Source organism: Rhea americana, unplaced genomic scaffold, assembly GCF_003343005.1.
Source record: "Rhea americana isolate MKP2758 unplaced genomic scaffold, rheAme1 scaffold_155, whole genome shotgun sequence".
NCBI classification, from domain to species: Eukaryota; Metazoa; Chordata; class Aves; order Rheiformes; family Rheidae; genus Rhea; species Rhea americana.
In genome coordinates, this window is record NW_028185650.1 from 730,530 (window position 1) to 756,913 (window position 26,384).

Consider the following 26,384-nt stretch of genomic DNA (forward strand, 5'->3'; position numbering starts at 1 on the left):
CCTTAAAAAAAAAAAAAAGAAAAAAAGAAAAAGCTAAAAATCTCTTCTGCCTACACTGGCTGTGTAGCACTAAAGACCAAAAATGCCATTAAAGGGCAGGAGCAATCTGCTGCGCCCAGGCGTTCTGTGACCAGCGAAGGCCCTAGAAGGGCTCATTAGCGCTTCCTCCATAATGGATTCTGCACTGCGAGATTAATTGCAGCCATGTGCTCTGTCACAGCCACCACAGACTGTTTAAGTTAACAATCCAATCAATAACCTTTTTCAAACAAAAGCAGAGATTACATTGAGAAAAAAATAAGCAAAGACTCCTTTTTCCAAGCAAAGGTAAAATTATCTATGCAGGCTAAAAGGAATATTCTCCTAATTCCTCCAGGCACATATACCCGGTGCTCAGTGTCTCTGTCTGACGACAGTGTCCTGTTTTTCAATTCTTTCCTTTATCTTCAATGTGTAGTGGTGGGATTTTTAATCAATAGCATAAAGAAACCCCACAGGGCTCCTGCCTCTCTCATGTCAGAATTTATTCCATAACTATTCAGGTCTTTAAGCAACTACAAACACATATTACAGATATAATGGCCAATGTCACAGGAATCCCATCCAAAAATAGAAGCTTTACATGCAAACAAACTGCAAAGTCAGACTTTCCTCTTTCTAAGACTGAGTAAGCATTTCTCTGACTGATGCCATCATTAGACGAAATGATTACCATTATTTGTAAAAAAGAAGGAAAAAGTAAATTGTAATTCTAATAAGGGAYATCATTTTGTGGTTATGATACAAATATTCTGCCTCATTTGTCCATCTAAAAATGCAGTTTACCATGCTCATTGTAGTACAGCCAGTCCCACATGTTCAAAAACTAGGAGCCAAATTTTCAAATCACTAGGCTTTTAAAACTACTTTTAGGTTATTTTTTATTTGCCTTTTAGTTCTTGAGCCTTTTAGGGTTCCGCTTTGAAAAGTTCCTGGTGAAACAGGAAGATTAGAAAGTGCCCAGATAAAAGCGAACAAAACAACCAGCCCAAAAGGTCAAGTTCTGCTAGAAGCCCAGGACTCCAGGAGCTGGAATGCCAAGGAAAGACCAAACAAATTAACTAACTAAAAAGGAAGTCTCACTTGTAGGCAACATTGGGTTCAGCCAATATTTTATTAGTWTTAGAAAGAATAAGAGAAGAGGAAATACTACCAATGTGAATTTCTAYTTCCTGATGGAAAGGAGAATTTCTGGCTATTTCTCCCAATGTCCAATAGTACTGTGTTCCGGCACTGCTAACTCTGCGAAAGACATAAGTCCGAAAGGACCCAGGGGCCTTGGTTAATAGATTGGTCAGACTGATTTGGTCAGAGACCAACTCTCCTCTAATCTAATACGCTACAATATGCCAGTAATTGTGGAAGAATTAACTCCTTTAATAATTGATGGAGCTCTGAAACCATTCAACCGTAGCAGACTTTATAGTTTCCATTATTTTGTTTCCTGGCCCTATATTTTTTCTGGCCAGTGTGGACGAAACTTAAAACAAGCACACAAAAAAGTGCTGGGGCGTTTTGTGGCGCTGGCACTCGGGAGCTGCAGCCAGCTGCACTCAAGGGATGGTAGTCTGCTTCCAAGCACTGCCAGTTCCAGTGAAGAAAGGCACATAAATTACAGACAACTGCTTGAATATTCAGCACCAGCAGACAAGAACCCGCTTTAACAGCTCACCCAAGAGACAAATAAAACCCCTGAGCAAAACATATTGGTTCAATCCCAATATCGGTTAGGCAGGTATAACTGGAGTCAACAGGAACTGAAAGCAGAATAGATGTGGCGGTACGTTGTGCTAGCTCTCCTGGGTTAGCCCCGTTGTTGCTGTAGACATCTGACTTCCAAAGGGCACAGCGGGATTGCGGCTTCCTACCAAAATATCCCTCACTTGCTGGAATATTTCTTTRCCGTAGGAAAGTCAATCCATCAGCCAACCTGCTCTCCAGCTTTGACTATACAACACTGCATAATTTCCTCTAAAACATTTTTAAGCTTGGAGAACGTTATCTGGGAYAAAGAACCTTGACTGCAAAGAGAGCAAAATTTGGCTTGAAGGATGTACACATGTATAAACAAAATCAAGTATCTGTGTAAATATGGACGTGTGCACRCAGACAGATTAGATGCAGACAAGACAGACCAGTTCCACTGGCACAGCGCGGCGGGGATCATCTGGATGGGATTTGGGGGTGACCTCCAGAGCACACAGGGGAGCTGTGAGCAAGCAATTCAGGGCATCCTAACAGTTTGTTAGTCAAATCAGTCCATCACCCCACACCACCCGGTCTGTAGCACGTGCAAGGGAATCGCCCTTTCTAAGCCTGTACAGCTGCGGTGGTGTAGGGYTGCGAGACCAAGGAGCAGGCTGTGCCCCATCACCGGGGCAAAACCGCGCGTCCGCTGCCTGGATCTCACAGCCAAGTAGCATGGACGATAGGTTCTGACATTACATGGGGAAAGGAAGAATTTCTTACTGTTTAGACTGATTAAAGCCTCGAGCTCTAAYGTCTCAGGGGATGGGTCAGCCCCTGGCCTGAGTAGCTCGAGGCTGTCCTAGTCTGCAGCTGCAGCTGCTCAGAGAGCCTTGGTGGCAGGCCYGGAGGAGCAGAGGACAGTGCACACTGGTGATGCCCTCGGCTCCAGGTGCAGGTTCACRAGAGGAAGGACATGCTCTCCCTGAGTGCTGGCTGCTCTGCGTAAATCCCCCTGGCCGAGCAAGCCTGTCAAAACCTGTCCAAACTGTCTCGAAACCTCTGTTTCAAGCAGTCCAGAGATTTGAGGGGCAGGTCTGTGGGGCAGAGGCCAAGCAAGAGGCACAGCACATCAGACCTGCTTCTTTGTCTTCACCACCTCTGTAAAAGCCTTAAAAAGAGAGGCAGGCAATGGAACACGCACATCCATACACTGGGCTCAACTCCTGCAGGATATAACCGTGATCACACCCGGAGGCACTCACATATAGATGGAGCCAATCTCCTTACACTCTGTTTTGACTGAAAAACCCACCCTTCTGAATTGCAACGCCTACAGTGACATGGAGCAGTGGGAAAGCAGGCCCACACCCAGCTCAGTTCCCTGCAGAGATGGGATAATGCAGAAGTAACAACGGCAAGGRGGCTCAGCACCTTTGCAACTGAGGGCGTTCAGAAACGGACCCCCAACCTTAAAGCCAGAGGAAACAGTGCATGCCCAGGATGTCCCACTGCAAAACCAACAAACGCTCTGCTCCCTCCTTTCTCACACTGGCCCCTGTTAGATGCTGTTGGCTGCCRGACAAAATGGCTATTTCTTGCCTAGGAAAAATAATGTGGAAGCACTCAAATAACCTCATAGTGAGGCATCAGCTTGTTAATGCACTGGTAAGTCACGCCAACACTGTACAATTCCTGGGGGTGAATTAGGTCAGAGTGACCTCCAAAAAACCCACCAGGCTGCATCTCTATGCGCGCAGCACTATGGGTAATGATCTGCTAATTGCCAAGAGGCACTTGGGCTGCTTACCAATACCAACAGGAAGGAAACCTGCCTTCAGGCGCTGCACAGATTCCATATGCCAGGGACACAGCTTCTAATAACGAGAATAAACCCATTTATAATGTGCGAACTGCCCAGGAAGACTGGCAACGAATGCTAATGCTGTCCAGCAGGTAYACCTAACAGGGGGTCGGCTGGCTAAACTCTTCCTAGCAATATATCCGTTGCAGTACAGGGTAGGTATGGCAATTTGGTTGTGAGGTGAAGTAGGGGAAAAGGAGATGGAGATGAAAATGTGGGAGTGGGAGGACGACTGCTTATCTGGACAAGACGAATCACCACAACCTGGAAAGCCAATATCCCCTGTGCCTGGGAGACATTTTCGTTACCCTTCAACAAACTGCTGTGGGAAAAAAAAAMTCCAGCTCCAACCTCGTCGCTGAGCACTGCAGGCTCCTCAGCCAGGCCAGCTCACACACCACAGAGCTTTCAATCAACTGGCAGGCTCACTAAACCCTTTCAAAATGAGCAACCAAGCAAAAATACTTGGTCATAAACACTAAAAATAGGAATGGAGGATTGAGTTTTGTTTTACTTTTTAACTTGGTGAAGCCAGCTCTTCCCAGTGCATTAAATCCACCTCCCTGGCAGCCCACTTAGATCATAGCTTCCACCCCCAGCACCCAGAAGAGCCAAAATTTCCAGTTATAATCAGAGGAGTGGGGTGGTATTTAAATGCTAGATGAACAGCAGTCTGGACAGCCTTCCACTAGAGCGCTATGTGAAAACCTTCAAAGCCCCCTACCAAATAAGATATAAGTTCTGCCCTTCCTCTCTTTCCTTTAATGTGAACACAGACTTTGCCACCCGTTTGAACCAATAGCTCCGATTACTGCCCAAAGACCAGGTCTTTCTTCAGGACATCCCTGGTGTTAAACTCGTAGGTTAATGCAGACAGACGGCAGCACGTCTGCAGTGGCTCCCAGCGCTGCCCCGCACACCGATATCTCAAGGTAACCCCTGAAGAGACCGGCTCTCTAGACACGCGCTGGACCCCGCTGCCGCCATCTGCTAGCAAGGGTGCGAGATAGGATCACACGTACATAAACCACTCACCAACATTTCACTGGAGTTTGGAACCAAACTGCAAATCTGCCAGAAGTACCSCAGAAGTTTCAGGCACTGAAACTGTTCCCAGCCCACACGGACACCCAACATGCCCGCAGCGACCGTAGCCCCATGCTGCTACTCTGCACCAAGTGGGTTTGCTCCTACGTGGTGGAACATTGGCTTTGAAGGGCTTTTCCCTCATTTCCCATTTTATAAGGGGGCCCTGTTGTGCTGCAAGTAGAGCATAACCTCAGAATACAATTTCTGCACAAAAGGCCCAGAACAAACCCCCCCCAAGCCCCCAAAGCCACAAAAGCCGCCCAAGCACGGGCAGCACAAGCTTTCTGCGCTGACCCGACAAAGTGTGTCTAACCCGAGCTGGCGGAAGCCACGGAAGGACACGCGGTTTCCCCGGGGCTCGCCGAGCTCAGCCTCTCCGCTCRGATTACCAGGGAGAGAGCGACGGCGGCAATGCTTTCTGACATGGGCATCTCTCCGCCGAAACCAGGCCCGCGTCCCCCCGGTCCGTTCAGAGAGCGTCAGCACCGCCTCTTTGTATTACTGAAGCCCTCCTCAAGCGCCCACAGCTTCAGGTAGCACTTCAGAGGGGACTTCACCCATGCACCAGCAAGCACCATCAGCCAGAGCAACTCTCAGGTGAAAAGGAAATATGTTGGGTCTATGCAGATGAAATAGAGGAGGGGAGGAGGGGAGGAGATGGGAGACTATCTCTGGACAAACAAGATTTCCCTCTAGAATGCATTAAGAACAACTCTAATTTCCTTTGCTAGCGCAATGGTTCCAGAAGTTTCAAATCAAATGGCAAACTCCAGAGAAATCATTTAAATGTCATTATTTTAATAATAAATAAACTTATTAACTATGCAGAAGACACTATGCCGTTGCATACACAGTGACCTCTCTGCTGTTACATGAGGAAACCATGCATCATACAGGTAAATAAATTCAGCATATGATGGGTAAATGGTTCATAACCTATGGAAACATGCTGTAAATGCAAGAGGTCTGACTCCCCCACACAAGCATGCTGAATTGCTCATAATTTACTCTATTGCTAATATAGCAGTGTAGCTGCATACTCAGGCATAACAAGAACCGCCTCATTCAACACAAACGAACACAATTTTGAACAAGTTGATCCAGTCACTCATTGATTTAAAGAAACTCTTTCAGCTGCTGAACAGGTAGGACTCTTAGAGCCACTCTCCGTCGTTTGTAATGCAGTCCTGGAAGCTGGAATTTCCCCTTCTCCATCAGTTAAAACCTCCATTTGATTGGGAATTTTTAAGTTTGTTTGTGGATCACATATTTGAATTTGAATTTGGTTTCAGCCAAAAGAAAATGGAAGAGGAGAAAGGCTTAAGAAACGGCAGAGGCAGAAACAGATTTTTCAGAGAGGTTGAGACATTTTGTTCCAGTATTTTACAAACAAAAAGTTTGACTTTTCATTTTGAAACGATACCTTGCTTCAAAAGTGAGCTTGAGCTAACTATTTCTAAAAAGGCAAAATATACTCATAAATTAAATGTTTCATTCAAGTCTGAGCAGATTTGGAAGGGGGAGAGAAAGGGTAATCGTCATTTTATTGAGGAAAAACAGAATGCATTTTATTGTGAATCCAACCAAAATTATTTCTCCCCATCATAGTTTTTTCTGTTCAGTTATTTRAACCATTCTGTTCAAATAACTCTGTAACAGAATGATGCCACAGACACCAGAACAGTAGGAATTTTTTGCTGCTTAGCAGAAAAGTACCATACTAAAATCAGTTATTTATCTTCTCAGAGCTCAGAAGAYCAGCTCTATCAGATTAACAAAGTCAAAAGGCAGGTCCTTCTTTAACCTGTAACAAGTGAATACTGCTCCTTTAATCTACACAACCAGTATTTAACAGCAGCTAAATATCATCTTAGATTAAACAAGAAATCAGCCAGTTTCACTGCAGCTGACTCAGTTGTCCCTTGTTAAAAGTCTGCTAGTCATGTTCTTCTCCAGCACTAAAAGAATAACCAGAGYGAGGCTATACGAAAGCAGAACATTATTTTACTTAATGCCACAAAGGGATCTTCCACGTCCTGTTGGGATCTGAGTCTCRCACTGGCTAACTGCACCGCTGATGGGCTGCTCTGTCAAAGCAGAGTTATAAACTCCCATCCTACAGGCTGGGCTGAGCAGGTGCTGGGCACCCCCACCTCGATGGCCACTGAGGGTATTCATCACCCTCACTCATGTTCACTGTTAGGCAACATCCTATTACCCAGGAGATCTTCAGCAATTTTTGATGACAGGTACCTAACAGGGCCTAATTCTTATTCATATAAGCAATCCCAGAGGAACCTAACAGGTTCATCCCTCCTTAGGAAATTCTTCTCCATGATTTTTTTCCCCCAGCTCTCTAAATACCTCTAAAATCCCATCCTTAACAGAGGCGAGAAAGAGCCTGGAGAGCTAATTAATGAAGGCTGACCTGACCTCAGAGGGAACTGAGGCTCACCTCTCCCAAGCCCAGAGGRGATCTGCTTCCCCAGGTGAAGGACTGCATGGCTGTTGACCAGTTACCTGAACAGCATAAGAGCAATCTGAATTCAGAGAGAGTTTGTGGATAGTTAGTAACTGGGCTGATGGACACATTCAGAAAGACACACAGTCCTTGGTGTGGAACGGCTGAAAAGAGCTGGAACCTGCTTTGTAAGAAGCCCAAGCCCAGATATCCCTGTAATGGATGAGACTGCTGAGCCAAGACCCAGTCACAGAGTTCACTGCACCTAAAACGACCTGTTGAGCCTGAGGAGAGGGCTGGAAAGACTCGAGTGTTRTTTGACGGTATTCAGCCACTCCCAAGGGAGCACTGATGCGAAGCAGCTACGATTTGTGAGTGGACATAGGCTCAAAACCACCCTAGGTAAACTCCACCATAAAAAGTGCTACACAGACTCAAAAGCTGCATCTCACTGGTTATCTGACCCTAAAGCAAAAGCACCCCTTCAGCGACAGCACAGCTTTCAACTGGTTCTCATCCAGTAATTTCCTCTCACCTTGGAGAGCTAGTCTCAGCACTGGCCACTGAAATCACCATATACGAAGTAGTTAATGGCTATGGTTGATGAAAGAAATCTAAATTAGCAAGCTAAGTCTTCAGCAATGTTTGACAACACTCCAGCCTTATTTCAAACCCCTAATCTATTTCAAAATAGATGGCTATATCTGAAAGATTTGGTCACATTCTTTCTTCTCCTACAGCCCACAGTGAAGCCACATTGTTASCAACACCAGGGCATTAACAGCAAAGACTGAAGAAGCAGAACGAGAAGGGACTTCAGTCCAAGCAAAAAATCACCCTTAAAGACTCACAAACAACTGTACGAACCTAAAGATAAATAAGAATGTTTGTTATGAAAGACGAACAGCGTGAGAAACGAAACTCTTCTCTGATACAACCACTCAGCACGAGGCACTGAGGGGAGCCGAACTGTCCGTCCTCAGGACGCCCATCAGCTCTGAGGCCAAAGCAGAATTACCCCCACAAGCTTTCCAGTACGGCGACCTCGTGCAGGCAGGTAGCAGTTCAGAAAACAGCCCACCACGCAGTTTGCAATATTCAAAGCATATGGCCTTTTCCATAGCAACATCGTTATCCCTAGGTCATTCAGAGCTATTATAGCTGCCTTAGACAACATTAAATACACAAATGTTTCCAATCATATCCTGGATGGCACCATCAGCAAACACAACACTGTACTCCAGAACTCTGCACTTTTTAAAGGTAAATGGCATGGTCCTCCCATCATGGTACATACATCACGGTATCACGGAGAATTACAGGCTGAAAGGATGAAAGATCATCAAATAACAGACGTGGTGAGTTTCTACACACATAGCAAGGGCATTTGTTGAAACAGCAACAGATGCAGTTAGGCTTTAAAAAACATACTGGTGAACTAAAAGGATGATGGCTCTCATCTTTTGTCACTAAAATCAAAGACAGGACTAAACTGTTGCAAGTGTCCAGCTTTGGTGGAGCAAAGAAAATACAGCATCTAATATTTTCCAAGGGAAAACAGAGATCTTAAACACAACAAGCCACAGTTTAGACAAGCATAGCCAGGCCAAAGCAAAGAAGCCAGTGCTGTTTTCAGTCCACTCACAGAACCCAGGATTCCAGCTCTCAGCTTTGTCATCCTTCAAATGAATCTTCACCCAGGGAACCGGCTGTGAGGACGGCAATTAGATGCAGGAGTGCTAGCAGACATTTTTATTCTTCTCCTGTCACTCCTGACCCTCACCAGCAAAACCCMTTCTACAGAATGGGAAAATAAGATATGTTCCTAGCCAGGATGACAAAGGAAATCTGCTCTGGGACTTAGGGAGCAGTGATATTTTTTGTTTTGAGATGATTTTTACAGAATTAAAACTTTCATTTAGAACATTTATATTTCCAGGTCCATAGCTTAAAAAAACTCACACAMTCCACAAAAGTTTTCAAAGTAAGACTTATGCAGAGTTTTTCCCTGGAGTCTGACAGCCTCTGACAATAGCTGTGCTGCAGTGGGAATGATCTCGTTCGTCTCATCGGGGTGTTGACAGACATACATGAAAGCCAAATTCAACACACACTCTCACTCCTGGTTACCTTAGCAGAAACATCTAGCTCTGCTCTGTGTATCCATCACACTGGGGACAACGAAAACGACAACCAAGCTGGAACCGGAGGACAGAGGACCTACTGAACAAGAAAAGTGCACTGATGCTAGGAGCAGCTTCCTTCCTTCCTTTCTTCAATTTTCCTTTCTTTGATTTGTCGGCGTTTGGCTCTGCCCTCCATCCAACCTCCACACGGTCTCCCTGTCCTATGCAGCACAGCAGAAAGCTCAAGAGGAGCTAAGAGAAGAAGAGCAAAAGTAGCAATAGCCAAAGGGTTAGGATTTCTTATCACACACCCTCCRTTCTCACTCTGCTTTGGGGAAAAAGATTACCTGCCCCYTGAAATGCCTTTGGAAGAGCAGTTCTGTAAGACTGCAACTCAGATTATTTTAAGAATACCTGAGGAGGCAAGGAAATTGGAAGTTAGTAGGTGAGGGTTTGAAACTCTCCTTCCTATCATGCTATCTAAGGATAGCATCTTAGCTACCTTCTCAGTGCAGCTCAGAAGCAGCAATAGCACCTTGCCTCACCTTCTCAACTGTCTCTGGCCCTCAGTGTCCAAAGCATGCAAAAGAAGGAAAGTCCATTCTCAGCTGCAAAACGGCTGAGGAGAAGCCAGTAAACAGTTTACAAGCAATTCTATCAGATCCCAAGCAAGTTCCCAAGAGCCACGGTGACTGGGGACAGMAAAGGCAGTTGAAACTATCTTTTTGTTTTCTCCTTCCTCCAATGACTCTTCCTAAGGCTTTGCACAGGAAACGATAAAGACTGTACATGAACAGTGCAGTTTTCAYGTTGTATTCACCCCAGGCGAATCAAGAGACAAACACTAATAGAAATTAAAATTATACATGTGGAAAACCTTATAGAAAAAGGCTAAGAATAATTAACTCTTTGCTGAAAAAATACACATTGTATCACACAGAACTGTAAAAAATTCTGCAGATAGGATCTCATTCTATACAATACCAAGGAGTTTAGAGTAATTTCTGTATTGCCCTGACAGATTCATTTCTGATCTGATTTGTAGCACTTCCTCCTTTTGCAATATTATTTGTCCTTTAACCTGCTGGGGCCAGTGGTGGGGAGTTAGAGGGGGGGCTCTCTACTCTAAAGGTCCTGTACCCACCTCAGAAGATCACTTGAAAACTACATCCCAGCTGCTATTTTGGCAAGCAGTTGCCAGTGCAGAAAGAGCCATCTACAGTGTCTAGCAGCAGCAGGGAATGCTGGGGAGGGCAGAGGAAACTCAGCAGAGCTTCATAAAAATGACAGAGGTGTTTTAGGAGAAAGGAAACACAGGATTTCCTGAAAAGGCTGCAAATCCCAGCTGATCTGAAACAGTATTTCTTCTCTCTCTCTCCAACCCCTACAGCCATACTACTACTAATCAAGTGTGTGCAAAGGGAAAGGGAGGTTTCAGATCTACATTAGGAAATGCAACAAAGCAAGCCAAGGTTTCGAAACGGGCAGCCAGCTACTCCAGTGACTGGCACATTGATTAAAAACGTGGTAGATAAGGTCGGGATACCATAAAGTAATGTCACTAAATCCGTGTTAAGAGCCCTCTCACATAGTTTAGACTCAGCCTTTGAGTCTAAATTACTTTAATACAACTCAATCAATCTCATGGGGAAGGTTCTTAAAATATAAATACATTTAAGAAGACTGACTATTAGCACCAAGTGATGGGAAATAACCAGTCTTATTTATATGAATCCTACACAAAAGCAGTATTTTATTTCCTGCCTACCTTCATTATAGCAAGTAACAGGACCTGTTACCGTAGTCCAACAAATGGAGAAGAGAAAGTAAAAGAGAAAAAGGAAGAGAATTTTTGATTAACTTCAAGTTTCATTAACAAATATGAAAGAAAGTACAAGGACAAAAGTCATCACTTACAAAATGGAAAAGGAAAACAAAATCGATAGAGGAGGAAGTTTTATTTTAGGCTTCAAAGAGAGYATTATAAACAATGGAGAGCTTAGAAAAGTATACGTACAAGAAGCATGTTATCCAACAATGTCTTTTTAAAAGATTATTTGCAGTAAAAAAGACCTTGTGGAATTGGTTTGATAAAGTAGTATTTACAGAGAAATATACGGTAGGGGCATTGGAACCAAGCTTTTATTTAACAGGAATATTATACAATTGAATACAGACCCTACAGTTTGCAAAGCTTCATTACAGTTGTGCGTCTTGTTATAGTTTGATGAAATAAAATTTTATTTCTCTTTTTTTTTTTTTTTTTTGCTAGCAGCAGTTCACCAACTGCAAGTTTAGCAATCAACAAAATAAACAAAACAAAAGCATCCTGCTAAAGGGCCTGATTATGACAAATTTTGCCATTTAATTTAGCGAGAGCAGGACTGCCTACCAGAGATTTTTCACTGCTATTTTTGGCCATATGTGCTACCCTGGGAAGGAGCAGGAGATGGAGAAGGGAGAAGAGGACAAGATCCTTTGCTCCTGACATATGGACCTCACTCAGAGAGGCGAGTTCTAGTTTTAGGCATGCGAGAAACAAAATGCAGGATCAGGCATTTTTTTTTTTTTTTTTTTGGTAGACATCATAGCATTTTTTACTCAGACAAATCAACATAAGCCACATTAACAAAGACACTTTTTCTAGCTATACCTTGGGTCTATCCCAATAGGTACATCCGGCGTAGCTGTTACAGGGAGGWGCTCCTCTCAGAGGCAAGTCCAATACCCTTCTTCTCGGACACAACGCTATCCCACATCCTTACCAGACCGCATCACGCAACAGCAAACAGCCCTGCACTATCTGCTGTGAACAGATCTGGCAGCCAACAAAGTTCTCCAGTGCTTGGATGAAGCAGAACACCTTTTTACCTGAGATGACAACTACCAGCTTAGAATAAGGACCGAGAACTTCTTTCTCTGCTGCCCTACAGGACAATTTAGGATGGTAGCTAAGAAAACTCACTCTCTTCTCCTCMCAAGTTGCCCTTGTTGCTTACTGTTGACATGCAGGTGCATCTATATCCTTTCSAAAATCCACTAGTTCTTAAGAGAGGGCCTAAATATACCCAGCTTCTACGCATGGAATCATCCTCGACTCCAACAGGACGTTCCATGCCCAGAGCACTCAAACATTTAGACACCTTTACAACCTACTCGGAATCAGCTGTGGAACTACCAAAGTAAAAAATAAGAGCAAAATTAACAGAGTTGTTTTTCCTTTTTCAAAGCTCTCTTCCAGCAGAAGTATTTCCTAGTCACTAAAGTGAAAACTGTTTTACTATGCAGAAGAGACACATCAATCCTACTGGGAGAAGACAGTCCTTTGACCTGGACAGAAAACCTGGCAACAAAAAAAAACTTGCCACTGAGCCTGGTCTTTGCTTTTCCAACAGTTTTGTTCAGATTTGTGCCAGTAAACTAAGTTTTAAGCATCTAACAGGAAAATATTATTAGGGAGAAAGTAAACCAGAACAATCTTCACTTACCACATCCAATTTGCAAAAAACAAAGATACTCAGCACATGTATGAATGGCTTCTTTAAAGTAAGAGAGAGAGCAGAGTTGATCTTTATTTTCATATTTTAAAAAATGGGTTTTTTCCTTAAAGTAAATATTCAGTCTTTATTTTACATTAAGTGCTTTTTAAAATCTCATGTCTTCACAAAATTGCATTTAAAATTTGAAGTAAAATGTATTTCAAACAAAAATACTGTGCAACTTCAGCACTTCTTTTCTCTCTTAAATATTGAAATAAATAAAATAGTTACGTCTTTTTTTCAGTTTGTTTTTTTCAGTCATTTCTACTGTAGATCAATTCCAGTTTGACCTAGGTTTATACACACACTTAGAAGAAAGCGAAATCAAGACTAAAAAAAAAAATTCTTTGTATTGCACCAGCTTAGGGCATCCCCAGATCTTCTCTGAACAGTTGGCTGCCRGCTTCCCACAGTCCAGGCTCCTGTACCGGATGAAACACAGATCCAGCAGGGTCAGGGCAAGGAGAAGAGAAGTATCAGAGCATCCTGGCTTCTTGCAGCCTTCTTCTGAAATGTCTTGCTTGAAGGATGTAGGAGTCCATGAGGGCAGGGCTGACTGCAGAAGGAAAGGCAATACAAAGTAAAACTAAAATACAAACAGGCAACAAAAGCAATTGCTCAGAATAAAACAAAAAAAAAAATGCAAACCAACCTTCCAAAGCCATTTGGATTTTAGTTCTTATTTTGAAAATATAGCTAGACAAACTCAGTTTCCGCTGACCATGGGGACCATGAACAAATACAAAGCAGACAAGTGGGATATGAAGGGATATATCCAAAAGGAAGGCACCACGCACTGTCAAATTTTCTTACTATGAACATCTCTAAATAAGCTTCATCATTCAGCTTCTCAGCTGTATCTTTACTAGAGGTTAAGACTTTTGCTTGTGGAATCCTGCTCTGACTGCACTGCTATATTACTAGTTACTTACAGAGAGCCACAAGGGTATGCAGCACTGCACAAAAGACACTTTTAGAAGTCTGAACTATACACGTGGGTTTGGCAGCAATATGATAAATTCTGGAAATAAGTGCAAAGCTGCATTTTGAACAGCATTCAGTTCATGAGCGGACTAAGTTTCACACTGCTAAGCTCCTAAGTAATATCGACAGCCAATAAAATCATCTGTTTATTTCCACAAAATGCAAAACCTACCCATGTCTTTCCCATACCTCTTAGATCAGTTCTGGATGGCATGAAGGCCCAAAACCCTAAGAGCTGCCAGTCACAGAAAGAATAACTCAAAGTTATGAACTAGCTGCATCCCCTTACGAGGGGTGTCTGAGCTTATTAGGTATCAGAACTTAATATTGCAACACCTATTTTTTTCTAAATGTTACTATAACATGTTACTTGTGCTGAAATTGGCAACTTAACAATTACAGTAATACATATAGGGATATGAAAAATAGTTACAATCCAATTTCAATGCTCTGTAGTATTTATAGAGGTTGGGCTTTTTTAACCCTGGCAAGTACCTGGCAAACAGAAAAAAAGTTGCTAGAGTTCATTGTAATGGTTCAGTCAGCAAAAATTCAGCCTGGCTACRTTCCTGCACTGTGAGGGTTTGTCAAAATAACCCAGTGCCAGCATGAACACATACATGTGCCTCATACTCATAGTTAGAAATTACATATAAATAGGAAAAAATCACAGAGAATTGGCATTTATTGGAAACATCTACGTACGTTAGAGCACAATACACACTGGGCAGATTTTGCAGTTCTTGTAATAAGACATCTCCCAGTGGGGTCAATACAATGTTTGCTTGAGGAACTGATTTGGTAAAACCAATTGCCATTTGAAAGAGGCAAATTGGATGAGGACCCAGGTTTTGAAAACCCTATAGTTTAATGGCATTTTAGTCCTAGCTTTTAGGGTCCATCTCAAAACATAATTAAAATAATTAACCAAATACAGGCAGATCACCCAGGAGTAGTGGTAGCTCAGCACAGTCTGGACTCAGTGACTCTTTGGACACACTTCTGATCTGCCCCAYGCAGCAGCAGGCTGACCTGAGTCTGTCTTCAATCAAGAGCCTACACTGAGGACTGTAAAATGACAGACTGGAGCTCAAAGTGAATAACTAACTAATGCAAAAACTCAAAGGCAAAACAATGCAGGGAGGGGATTGTAATAACGCATTCAGCTGAAACAAATAGCCATCTCAGAGCCTGTCTACACCATGCTAGCAAATGAATTAACAGCGAGGTTTCATTCATACGAGCAACTAGCTAAGAAAGCCCAGCGCTAATCCTTCTGAAGCCAGTGGCAAAGTTCTCCCTGGGTCTTGTTTCAGCAGTCTAGGCTTATCCTTTATTACCTTACCACATATGTACAACATTATTCCAAATACCATTACATATAAACAAAATAAATATCCACCCCACGAAACTGAGGGGGGTAAGGGCGCCAACCAAAACTAAACAGGTTTCAGTTCCATCCCTGTTCTACCACATTCCTCACAGTCTCTATTTTCTAGATGTCAGAGTCGCAAATTTTCTTACAATTTTCTCAATAAACATTATCGTACTTAAAATTTTAATCTGTTTTCATGCAAGAGCTGAGGTTCATCCCTGCTAAAATGTCCTCTAAAGTACCACAAATGTGAATATGCTAAGGATCAGTGCACATCCTACACGGATTTTTCTTCCACTATTCAATTGCTCAAGCAGCACGTCACTTCCTTATTTCTACCCGTTCCCATAGGTGAATCAGAGACCTTGCAGAGACTGTCTCAGGAAATCACGTCTTTACTTAAGATCCTTTAGAATGAAGCAGTAGGAAGGTGCCTAAGAAGACAGCTCACGTGATTAAACACAGAGAAGTCTGAATTTAGGGCCTGAGATGAAACACTCCTTTATTCACATTTCACATTGGAGTTTTATTTTGGGACATGGTTCACGTGGAAGCATATAGGCTTCAGCGGAGTATCTGGATAGACTTGTGATAACCTTCCTCTAATAAGAAGGATGTCTTTGGAGGAGGACTGGAAGAGCAAGACTTGTGATCAGTTGAAGGACTGTACCTTCAAAGATCTTCCTATGGAGCTCAGAACAGCAGGTCTTACTGAACTGCTGAAATCACTGGGGAATATGGAGCACCACAGTTCTTTCTGATTTAAAAGATGAGTGTATTTTTTTTAGGTACAACCCTGACTTCACACTGAAGAACTCTTTATAACTTCCCAGCTTCATTTGGGACTTATCTGTCTTTGAACATAAAATTGGCACTGTGCAGTTCCCTCATTTGTGACCTGGCTATGTCAGGCTCCTCTTTTTTTTTTCCACTGTGCTTATTAAACTTCCTCCTATATATTTTCTGTCTCACTGATGCCAGTTTTCTCTTGTCCATCTGAGAAGTCTCCTGTAGCAGCTTCTTCGCTTTGCTTTCATTTTTGACTTACGAGCTAACCAACCCTCTTTCCCTGTTTCAAGTCTTCATTCCAGCAGTACCTAGCCTGAGAATATTTAATTTCCTTATCAACACATTTAATACAGTTAACACTTCTTTCCAAGCTAGTTTAAACAAGCACTCTTCTGGCTCCCAGCTCCACATCTTGATTTCCTCTCTGAGATCAATGCCTTCCTGCAGTCAGCGCCACTCTGCTCAGCCTGCCCTCCGAAAGTGGGAGATGTGGGTTTTCCCTTGTGTTGGTTATCTCATGAGACATCTGGAGAAATCCTGCTCTCCTCTATGATGAATTTATTTTATCTTCTTCCCTCTCAGAATTAGACTGAACCAGTGATTGTCCATACAAACATTAAYGGTATAAATAAGCGATGTTCATTTTTGTATGCCATCAACGTTAAAGGTCATCTCGCAGGTTTTTATGCACTATATGTGAGTTGTTTTGGCGTCTTTCTGAAGTACTGTACTGTACTACCCAGTTGTCACAAAGAGGGGTGGTTAGGTTGCGAAAGGATTAAAACAGTATGCATTGTTATAGTGACTGCATTTGTGAAACCAAATCCTGATTTAATGAATTATGGGCATCTGAATATTGCTTGTATTTCCAAAGAGCCCTGAGTGTTAGGCATGTTTCCCAAAAGACAATGGTAAGGACTCCACTTGGAAAAAATTACATTTAGAGTGCGTCTATCCTGCAGTTGACGCAGAGACTGGAGTTTGGAAAGACACACCTGGATGTGTTTCAGCTAGCTAGCTCAGGGGTTGCTAGGACTACAGTCAGTACYGCAGCACAGAGCTCCAGATGGGCTGCAGCAGCATGCGAGCGCCAGCGAACAGAGCAGTCGGCRAATGCTGAGCTCTGTGCTGCCACCATTACACCGGGAGCCGCACGCAGCTGGCTACTTCTAAGTGGCTAAAGAATCCGTCTCTCAGAGTTAGGCAGTAAAAAGTAGACAAAAGAACTAAAATGGATCAACCTTGGCATTTCTCAGCCCATGAAAACTGAGCTCTCCTCAACTTCTTGATAATTGAAGTCTCTACATCWCTCCTGTGAGCCTTCTCCCGTCAAAACATACTCTGTTCCTATTTTAAGGAGCATTGGCTGTGGTTTTTTGAATTTTTTAAACTCTTCTTAACCTACTAATCTGTGTGACATGATTGCTACATGGATACAAGAAACAGATGCAAGAAATCATGTTTTCTTTCATTATTGTTTATTTACCCTGCATTTGGCACATTTTATGTACTGCTCCCTTTCTATTTCCCTTTTGTTCAAATGGACATTTCACACAATAGCAGGGGCAAGATTTTTTTTTTTAAGGGAGATAATATAGTGATAACATAATGTAAATGCAAAGACTGAAGGGCAGGAATAGCACAAGAAACCAATTGGAACTTAATTTTTTTTAACCTATCRCATTTCAAGTTTGTGGTATTTCTTTGAAAAATGGCAACAACGGTACTTCTGGACCAGATTCTGCTCTCAATTACATTAACATAAACTCAGAGGAAATCTACTGACTTTATTGATATTACTCTTTGTCTACTGTAAGGTCAATATGAAATAAGTGAGCCAACAGCACCTCATACAAGAGCTGGTTCCATTCGTACCTGGTTACGGAACATCTTCCACCATGACTTCTACTCCTTTCTATTTTAATGTCTGCATTGTAACACGTGTCTATGTGCCTGTGCGCGCGCACACACACACACACACACACACACACACACAAACACACAGAATAATACGGATATGCAAGCTAAGTAATAACTCTTTCAGGGATTCTGGAAAAACATACGCCTATATGCCTGTTTCTCACCTCTGAAAACCATCTGGAATTTGAGCTTTTAGTAAATACAGAAGAGTGGCAAAGTATTATAAATTTATCTCATGCATTATTTGAGAGAAAAAAAGATTTGTTGTAGAAAGTATGAATGTTTTTATAAGCTRAAGTACACTCTTCATTAGCATTGTTGAATCAAAACATCATTGATTTGACATTTGATTGATTATAATACTCCAGTAGGAATAGAATAACAACAGAAAAAAGATTATCAGCATGGAGAAGGTTTAAAATTGACTTTCTCCTTTCACATATGCACGGCTCTTGCATGCACTGTTCTACGCTATAAGCACATAGAGGTATTTAGTAACATTTTGTAAAACAGTTTCCTATAAATCCAAAAACAAATGATTAATGTAGTCTAAGTGTCTATAGCGTCATTCTGGATTTATATCCATGTACCCAAAAGCAGAATCTGTCCACTGTCTATTTCATGTCTAAGTCAACAATAAAAAAATTAGAGAGGCATCATAATTGGATCATTTTTTTAAAGTTTTTAGAAAAAATGTTGAAAGAGTTCTCATAGATGGTATCGTGCTATCTCAGGAAATGAACCAGGAGAAATGTAATCCATTTGGATAGGCCTCATTCATGTAGTAGAACAACATATATCCAAAGTTTTCATTGCTAGGCTGGGATTTCTATTCTGAGTTCTGGTATCATAAACACACACCTCCCGCTTCAGGATTAGATACTGCCCAAACAAATGACAATTCATCCTATGATTTTAATGGGGTCATGATTTTACCATTTATCGGCATTATACACGTCAGGAAAAATACATCCTTAAAACCTAATCTTGCCCTCCCTTCAGGGAGATCTTTGCCTGCATTAGGACAGTAAAATGGAACCTACACACTGAATTCTTCTATAGCCTTTACTCCTGACTGTACATACCAGACTAGATCCTGTCCCCATACAACTCCCGCTAGCTTCGCAAGAGGTCTGGATATGGCACATATTCACAATACAGTTTAATCCCTAGGATTTACTCCTACAACTAATCTCAGGCAACGGTCTGCTGAAAATCCAGGGCACAGAGATTTCACAATGAGTGGAAGACATTTCAGCTGGGACATACCTTTCCAGTCCTGCTGCACGCTTCCTCTTTCCTGGGACAGTCGCTGGGAAGGGAGTCACWCTCTTCTCCATTGCCCTTGGAACTTTTAATGAGTATTGCTTTGGTTTATTTCAAAAGAAGCTAYCGAAAAGCAAGCTAAGTGTCTGAAAAGACACTACAGAGAGAAAAATCTGGGCGACACAGAAAAAACGATCTGAATTAAAATACAAAAATGGAAAGAAAAATATAGGTGAGGTATTTTTCCGTATCTTTTCTTCCATGATTCTGCTCCTCCATCTGTTCTGTCTTTGAAGTCTATGGTTCGCCATTCCTATTCCATCTCTGTGCTTGGAAATTGCTCTTCATGAGGTGAAAAGTGAAGGAAAAGAAAAAAAGCAAACGGAGTGAGGAAGAGATGAAGGGATACAGGGAGGAAGAGATCTATTGTGTGTAAAGGTTTCCAAAGGAGGTATGGAAACGTGTTCCCCAAGGTCATGGTCTTCCATGGAGCTGTTTGCGTTTTCACGCTGTTAAAGACAAATGTAGCAGGTGTGCAAGAGGAGCCAAATTCCACATGCTACAGTAAGTGCAAAATCTCAAAATGCAGAAGCCATCACACCAAGGGTTTCCCGTCCTCTGAGAGAGTCCGCCCACAGTGGTTCTCTAGAAACAGTTCTATTATCAAGTAGATATCCATTACTTTTTGGGGTTTTTTGTATTTTATTTAAAAAGTATCTTTTCTCTAATAATATATAGAATATATAAATAATAATAATTAAAAAAAAACTATTTGAGTTTGCTTTCTGCTCTCCAACCCATCTGTATTTTTTGTGGTTTGCTGATATATATATTAAAAGACAAGAAAATCAACTCTGCTCACTATTTAAAAAAAATATTAAATCCACATTTCAGGTTTCCCAGGAGAAAGAGAAGGGGAGAGGTGGGAGAAAAACAAACTAAAACAAAAAAAGTAACAGGAGAATCAAAACCTTCTGTCTCTTCAAAGTAGTTGTCAAGAGCTTTAAACACTTGTGCTTTCAGTGTACACCCACAGGAAAAATAACAAAAAACAACAACAAAAAAACAAAAACCCAAGGACCTAAAATTTTTTAAAAAGGTAATAATAATCCTAGTAGTAGAAAGGACAGCAAATTGCTCAGAGTTTATGTGTCTTTTTAGTTATTTTAGCAGCCACCCCTTTTTTCTGCAGAGGGAGAGCTGCCACCACAGCCACCTCCTCGGCTCGAGAGAGGCTCTTCTGCATCGTCCTCGTCAAAGCCATGAAAGGTCGAGGTGTCGCTTTCTGACGTGGAACCGAACAAGTCCTCCGTAGTGCGTGCTGGCGCTGCTTCGTCCCTCCTGCCTTCTCTTCCCAAATGAGCTGACATGTATGATGAATATATCAGCACATGGGTTAAGCAACAGGCATCATCATCATAATTTTTTAATCATCATTATTATTAAACAATTCAGACTATCGAGCTCATAGGTGTGTGCTTGTACGTGCCCGCGCACCTCAACAACATAGCTCAGTAGAACTGCAGTAAGAAAAATAAAGAAGGAACAGTTACTTTTTAAAAGAAAAAAAAAATCTACAAACACAAGTGCCCATAGCTATGGCAGCGAAAGGGTTAATGATGTTTTCCTCTCTTCAAAAGACATTAAAATATTTTCTTGTGATTACCTAGATCGATTTTAAAACATTTTTAGACCATATAAATAATTAGACGCCGTTAGCTCTAAGCACAATGACTGTCCTTCAGACTGGCAGCAACTGTCAGAAATTTACTGCTATAGAAATATAACCCATTAGGTGCCTTACCAACCTCAAGACTACCTTTTTTCCCTGCCCTGCACCTGACTCTAAAGAGGCTCCTCTGAAGACAAAATTAAATACACTTTGAAAACTAAGCAAAAGTAAACTAAATAAATGCTTTTATTCCTATTTCATGGCATCTCCTTCAAAAAAAAAAAAAAAGAAAATGAAAAAAAAAAAAAGAAAAAAAGGCAAACCCAAATATATACAGTTCATCTACTAAAACAACTAAGATGAGAAATGACCTGTCTTGGGGAACACTGAGAAGTTCAGAAGTGTGTGTCAATCCAACTTTCAACATGGAACAGGAAATTCTCCACACAGAACATTAATAGCAACAACAACAACAACAACAACAAAAAGAAGACTCTTAAAAAGAAAAGTCAAATATTGAAATCTGTGAAACTGAAGCTTATTTTCTCTCGTCAGTCAAATGTATTCGGTGATTAATAGTACACCCCTTAAATTCCTTCTTCAAGAAAGGTAGAGTAAAAGATGTCTCTTGTGCTCCAGCACAATGAAAGCATCAGTTTGCAGGGGACAGCTATTTTATCATTCAGAAACACTAACATGATATTAAATAATCAAGTCTTTGGTCCCTCTCCAGCTACAAGAATCAGCGGTATAACAAATACACTGCATTGCTTAAGAAACCAACAAAGAATTAAATGCTGTTCAAAAAAAGTAAATGGATATAACAAAATAATCGGTAGATGAACCACTTCATAGAGATGTGATTTTACTGACTTTGTGAAGGGAAGAAACAGTATAATTTCCATGACCTCCCTTTCAGTATAATGAACATGTTCTCCAATATCAAGAAAGAGGAAGATGGCAGCCACCAAAGAGTTTTCTCTGTTTTCGGTTACAGATTAGTGTGTGTGGTTGCACCTTAATCACTTTCATCACTTGTCTGTCACACCATTGCAGACCCTTACGAATGACTCAGATGAGTCACAATTTGTGCAAGGATAGCATTTAATGGAACTGATTTTGCACAGTTTAGGTTACATGAAGATCTACTTTATCACACTAAGGTATCAAGGGAATTAATGTGCTTGTGTTATGTTCTGATATAATCATTGTAGCAATGTTTAAATGGCAAAAAAACAGGAAACTGACTCACTGTGCAATATATGGAGGATGCTGAAATTAGTCATATAGAACTATTACAATCAAGGGAAAGGGGAATCATTTTCCAAGATGGCACCGCACGTCATGTGAGCTTCCCTTCTAGTCGTTAAGAAGCAAACACATATACACTAAAAGATCTATGCTAGTGACTGCACAGCACTCATAGAGAAGCCCCTGGAGAAAACGAAAGGGGTTGCCATTGGTCCTCTGCTGGCCACTCATTATCACCTCAATGTATCTTCAGAGGTCACGACAACTGTAGAAGGCAATTTGCCAGTGAGGGTGTACTCCTGCTCCTACTGAATTTGGTAAGAGCATTACTATGAATTTCAGTGGGAGTATGAGAAGGCACAAGAACACTCCACGTTGCATTTCAGCCATCGAACAACAAGCATCTTTCAGTGACTACAGAACAGAAGCAGCAGCAGCAACATCGAATTTCAAGGTCTCTTTGTTTTTCAGATTTACTGTTAACGGTCTCATCACCACTACTATCACCACTATCCAGACATATCACCTCTGGAAACTTGGACTGAAGCAGGAATACACAGTTGTTAAAGGTTTCCCATTCCTTCTACCACCAACACCACCTCCCACCCAAGCTATAAATAACAGCTCAGCTGGGATAAAATTCCCCCCCCCCCAAAAAAAAAAGAAAGATAGAACCATAGAACCAGAAATAAAGACAACTTAGGATGAGAAAGACACAACTGCCTACATTTGAAAAGAGAGAAGGAAGAAAACAGAGAAATAAAAACTTCTTTAAACAAAATTAATGATAGTCATCTTGTAAGAGGATAATTCTTGAGAACTACCCCCATTCCTACCCTATAATTTCCTCCCTCTTTCTTTTTTGGATGAAGAAATGCATGAAATGTGTAATCAATGGAAATGCTTGTCATGCAACTTTCATAAATCTTCTAAGTAATTTATAGTTGTAATTGCAGCATTTGAAGACAGAGCCCATTCTTTAACATTGTCATAGGATTTTCTCCTTCCATTTAAAGAACAACTAGTACATGTAACAACGTTCACAGCAGCCAATAAATACATTAAATCTTTATTATGTCTTAAGGCCCCATCAAACATGAATCCAACGATGGGTTTTATGACAACAAATTTCCCAATCATCCTTTCTCACAAACACAGACAAGAGGTAAAGCCTTGTTTCCCATTCCCTCCCAGACATGCTGCCTTTCTTCAAAATCTTCAGAAGATGCAAAAAATGAATCACACAAATGCGTTTGTATGAGAAAGTTGCAAGAAGGAGTCACCTACCAGAGCGCCCACAGTCTGAGCATGATACAAGTTCCTCAGGCCGGCCACTTTTTTTGTTCATACTGGAGCCTCCGAGGCAGAAGTCACAGTAGTTATTAGGAATGATGACCCCGTCTGGTCCTTTCTGGGCTGCAGTCAGGTTAGAAATCAGTGTTACTTGAAGGGCATTCAGTTTGGACATCTCCCTCTTCTCTTTGATATGATATTAATTCAATGAGTTTGCAGGCCACAGTCTTCCCAAAATGTTCTCAATTAGAACAAAAAGCGAATTGTATAAATCAATCACCTTCATTTTAAATATATATGTTGTACACATTTTTAATTATATTTAATGTTATTAATTTAATACATATTTTAAGTAGGTATGTTATACATATTTTTCCTGAAGTAAACTTCACCGTTTCCTTTACAATGTCAGCTAGGCTCGTCCCTCACAAGGACCTTCTAGCACAGAATCCCTGCACAACTCAAGGAATTTCTATGTGGAAAACATAAAGGGTCTCTAACGCTGTACTAGACCTAAGCTGTCAGTAAGCCAAGTGTGTTTTTCCAAACAGCAGCTACAACTGTAAACTCACAAAATACAAACTCAGGAAGAAAAAACACATTCCTCAAAACATAAATGTAGCAAGGAGGAAAGGTAGCTACCCTCACCATTTTTTTTTTCAAAGACATTACATCTCAAAGTGGTAGGGTCTCCTTAGCTAAAAAGTTAGTTCAAATGCCCAGATATTCACAAAGAAGTCATCAGYGGATGGTTCAGCCAAGGGTAAGCTACCTGTGGCAGCGTGTATGTGCCCTCCTGGGAGAAGCGGCACGGGCAGCACAGCAGGTCCAGCACTGGGTGAATACTCAGGGCAGGTGCAAAGAACTGTGAGTTTCTCTCTCTTCTGGTCTACCCTTAATTTTGTCTTTCGAACTTTAGCACTGTGCTTGCTGGCTCTCTAGTAGGCTTCATATTTCTTTTAAAATCCTAAATATTTGTGATAGGCTTACCAACATGCACCAACAAGCTCAAATGAGCCCCATCAGTGCTACAGATACTCCAGGGACAGGCAGTTCCAGGATGTGGTTTCACTCACTTCTCTGCTTTAGAAGGACTGAGATCAGAACTGCCGTTTTTCTCTTCTGCCCTCCAGAGAGGAGAAACTTCTTGTTCCTCCATACCCTAACTAGGAATAGGATGGGGAGGGGGGAAGCAGATGGGAGGGGATAGTTAGGTTTTGGTTTTCTTTTTTTAATTTAGAGATTAAAAATCCCAGTGGTATACCTGGCCCAAGTCTATCCCATCAATATTTTTACAAACTAGAAAATGAAGACCTTTAAACAGTACCATCTGTATTTAATTATCTTTTTAAGGAATATCTTGTAACATGCATATTTTTACCAGATATTTTGAAATGATTTACTAATGGCCTTAAGAAAGAGTTTTTGTCCACATCCAAAGCTCCCCCAAAGAACAATGACATTCTAAAGGGCTTCTGGTACCCGGCCAAGACATAAAGCTAAAATTAAAATTTATTAAAATTTCCTCAGAGTTCAATTTGTTTTTCAGGTTTGGGTTAATTATTTTCTTCCAGTTGTTGATTCATTGAACTTTTTGGAAATTAGTAGTTGGAAGACTGCAGATAAGTTGCTATTAAGAAATAATTAAAAAACATAATGGTGCAAATACACCATTCTCTTCCTGCATTATCATCATTCCTTGACATATTTACTAAATAATGATCTTTATTCTGAATGAGTCCTGGTATAGCAGACCCGCACTTCTCCCAGAATTAGACAGAAGCTTCTACTGTTAGGTTAGCATTTTGCTTGTCAGTGGAGAGGTAGTTAATATTTGCATAAAAAATAAGCAAAAAAGAATAGGAACCAGATGGAAGCCCAGCATACCAACTCATTTTAAGAGCTTTAACAAAATGATCATAAAGTGGCTAGCTGTGCATTTATTTTCATCTAAATAGCAGATCTCACTAGCATTTATTTTCCCCCTCTATCCCCACTTCTGAAAAAATTAAGTAATTACCTCCTTACATTGTGCTGCTTCTAAAGACAGGTCATGTGAAATGCAAACTTAGTGAGTTCTGTCTTCAGTGATTTTTATTTTTGTTGTTGTTGTTCTTTATTACATCATCTTTCATCTGAGTTTCTCAAAGCACATTACAGGTACTAAGGTCCTAATACTAACCCTCAATGAAGTCAGAAGTCTCTTTTGCCATTGACTCTAACCAAAGTGCTAATTAAGTTTCATGGTGAAGAGGCATCATTGCATTTTACAGCTGGAAAAACTTGGAGATAGAATGATTAAATCACTTACTCAAGAACACACAAGAATTTTGTGGTGAGGCCACAAATGCAAACAAGATTTCAAGGTGCCAGCCACTGGGTTAAGTAAAAAGCATTACTTCTACCACTGCTCAGGATGGTGTAATAGACGCAATACTCTGGGAACACTGACTTAAATTTTGCGAAGTAACTTGTGAGTTGCTTTGAGACAACTGACAGTTGTCCTGGAAATGGGACAGAGAATCTTGTGAAAATATGTATGCTGAGCAATTTGTGTACAGTTTGTGGGACAGGTGGAATGTGATGAAACTGAAAATATTCTCCTGGACTATTGACAAGGGAACAGACTTGTTCCTGACCACCTCCTCTTTTCCCCCTTTTTCTTACAATTTAATTTTTAATGTGAGTGCATATATGCTCATCTATATATATATTTATGTATATATGTCAGTCAAAACTATAGACTTCCTTCAGCAGACCAAAAGGGATGTCAGATCTGAAAGTTGTACACAGATGAGAAGTTCCTGAAGTTGCAGCAATGATGTGTTAAATAATGTATCTTCATAGCCAAGCAAGTCAGGCAATGTTATTCTCCTCAATGCTTTTTTTGTTCTAATAGGTGCAAAAACTAGAATCAAGCCTGACTCAAGCTTGGTTTCTTGATCAGTACTGTACAATGATCTAGCCCCAGGCTAGATCACAGAAGGTTTAAGGAATAAAGAGATTTCTGGATGATAGTAAGTGGAGTTC

The 26,384-nt window shown here is 41.2% G+C and overlaps 1 protein-coding gene across 7 annotated transcripts in view; it reads right to left on the reverse strand.

Moving 5' to 3' along the window:
• DPF3 (double PHD fingers 3) overlaps window positions 1-26,384 on the reverse strand; it is a 164,350-nt gene that overhangs the window by 7,014 nt on the left and 130,952 nt on the right. For 3 of the 7 annotated variants that reach the window (XM_085299826.1, XM_085299824.1, XM_085299822.1), the window contains one exon: window positions 23,349-23,477. In XM_085299826.1, coding sequence (XP_085155952.1) covers window positions 23,349-23,477 — 129 coding nt within the window. Of the gene's footprint in view, window positions 1-11,823; window positions 13,361-19,141; window positions 20,502-23,348; window positions 23,478-26,384 lie in introns of those variants that run through there. The other 4 variants (XR_014895219.1, XR_014895218.1, XR_014895220.1 and 1 more) reach the window with 3 other exon arrangements.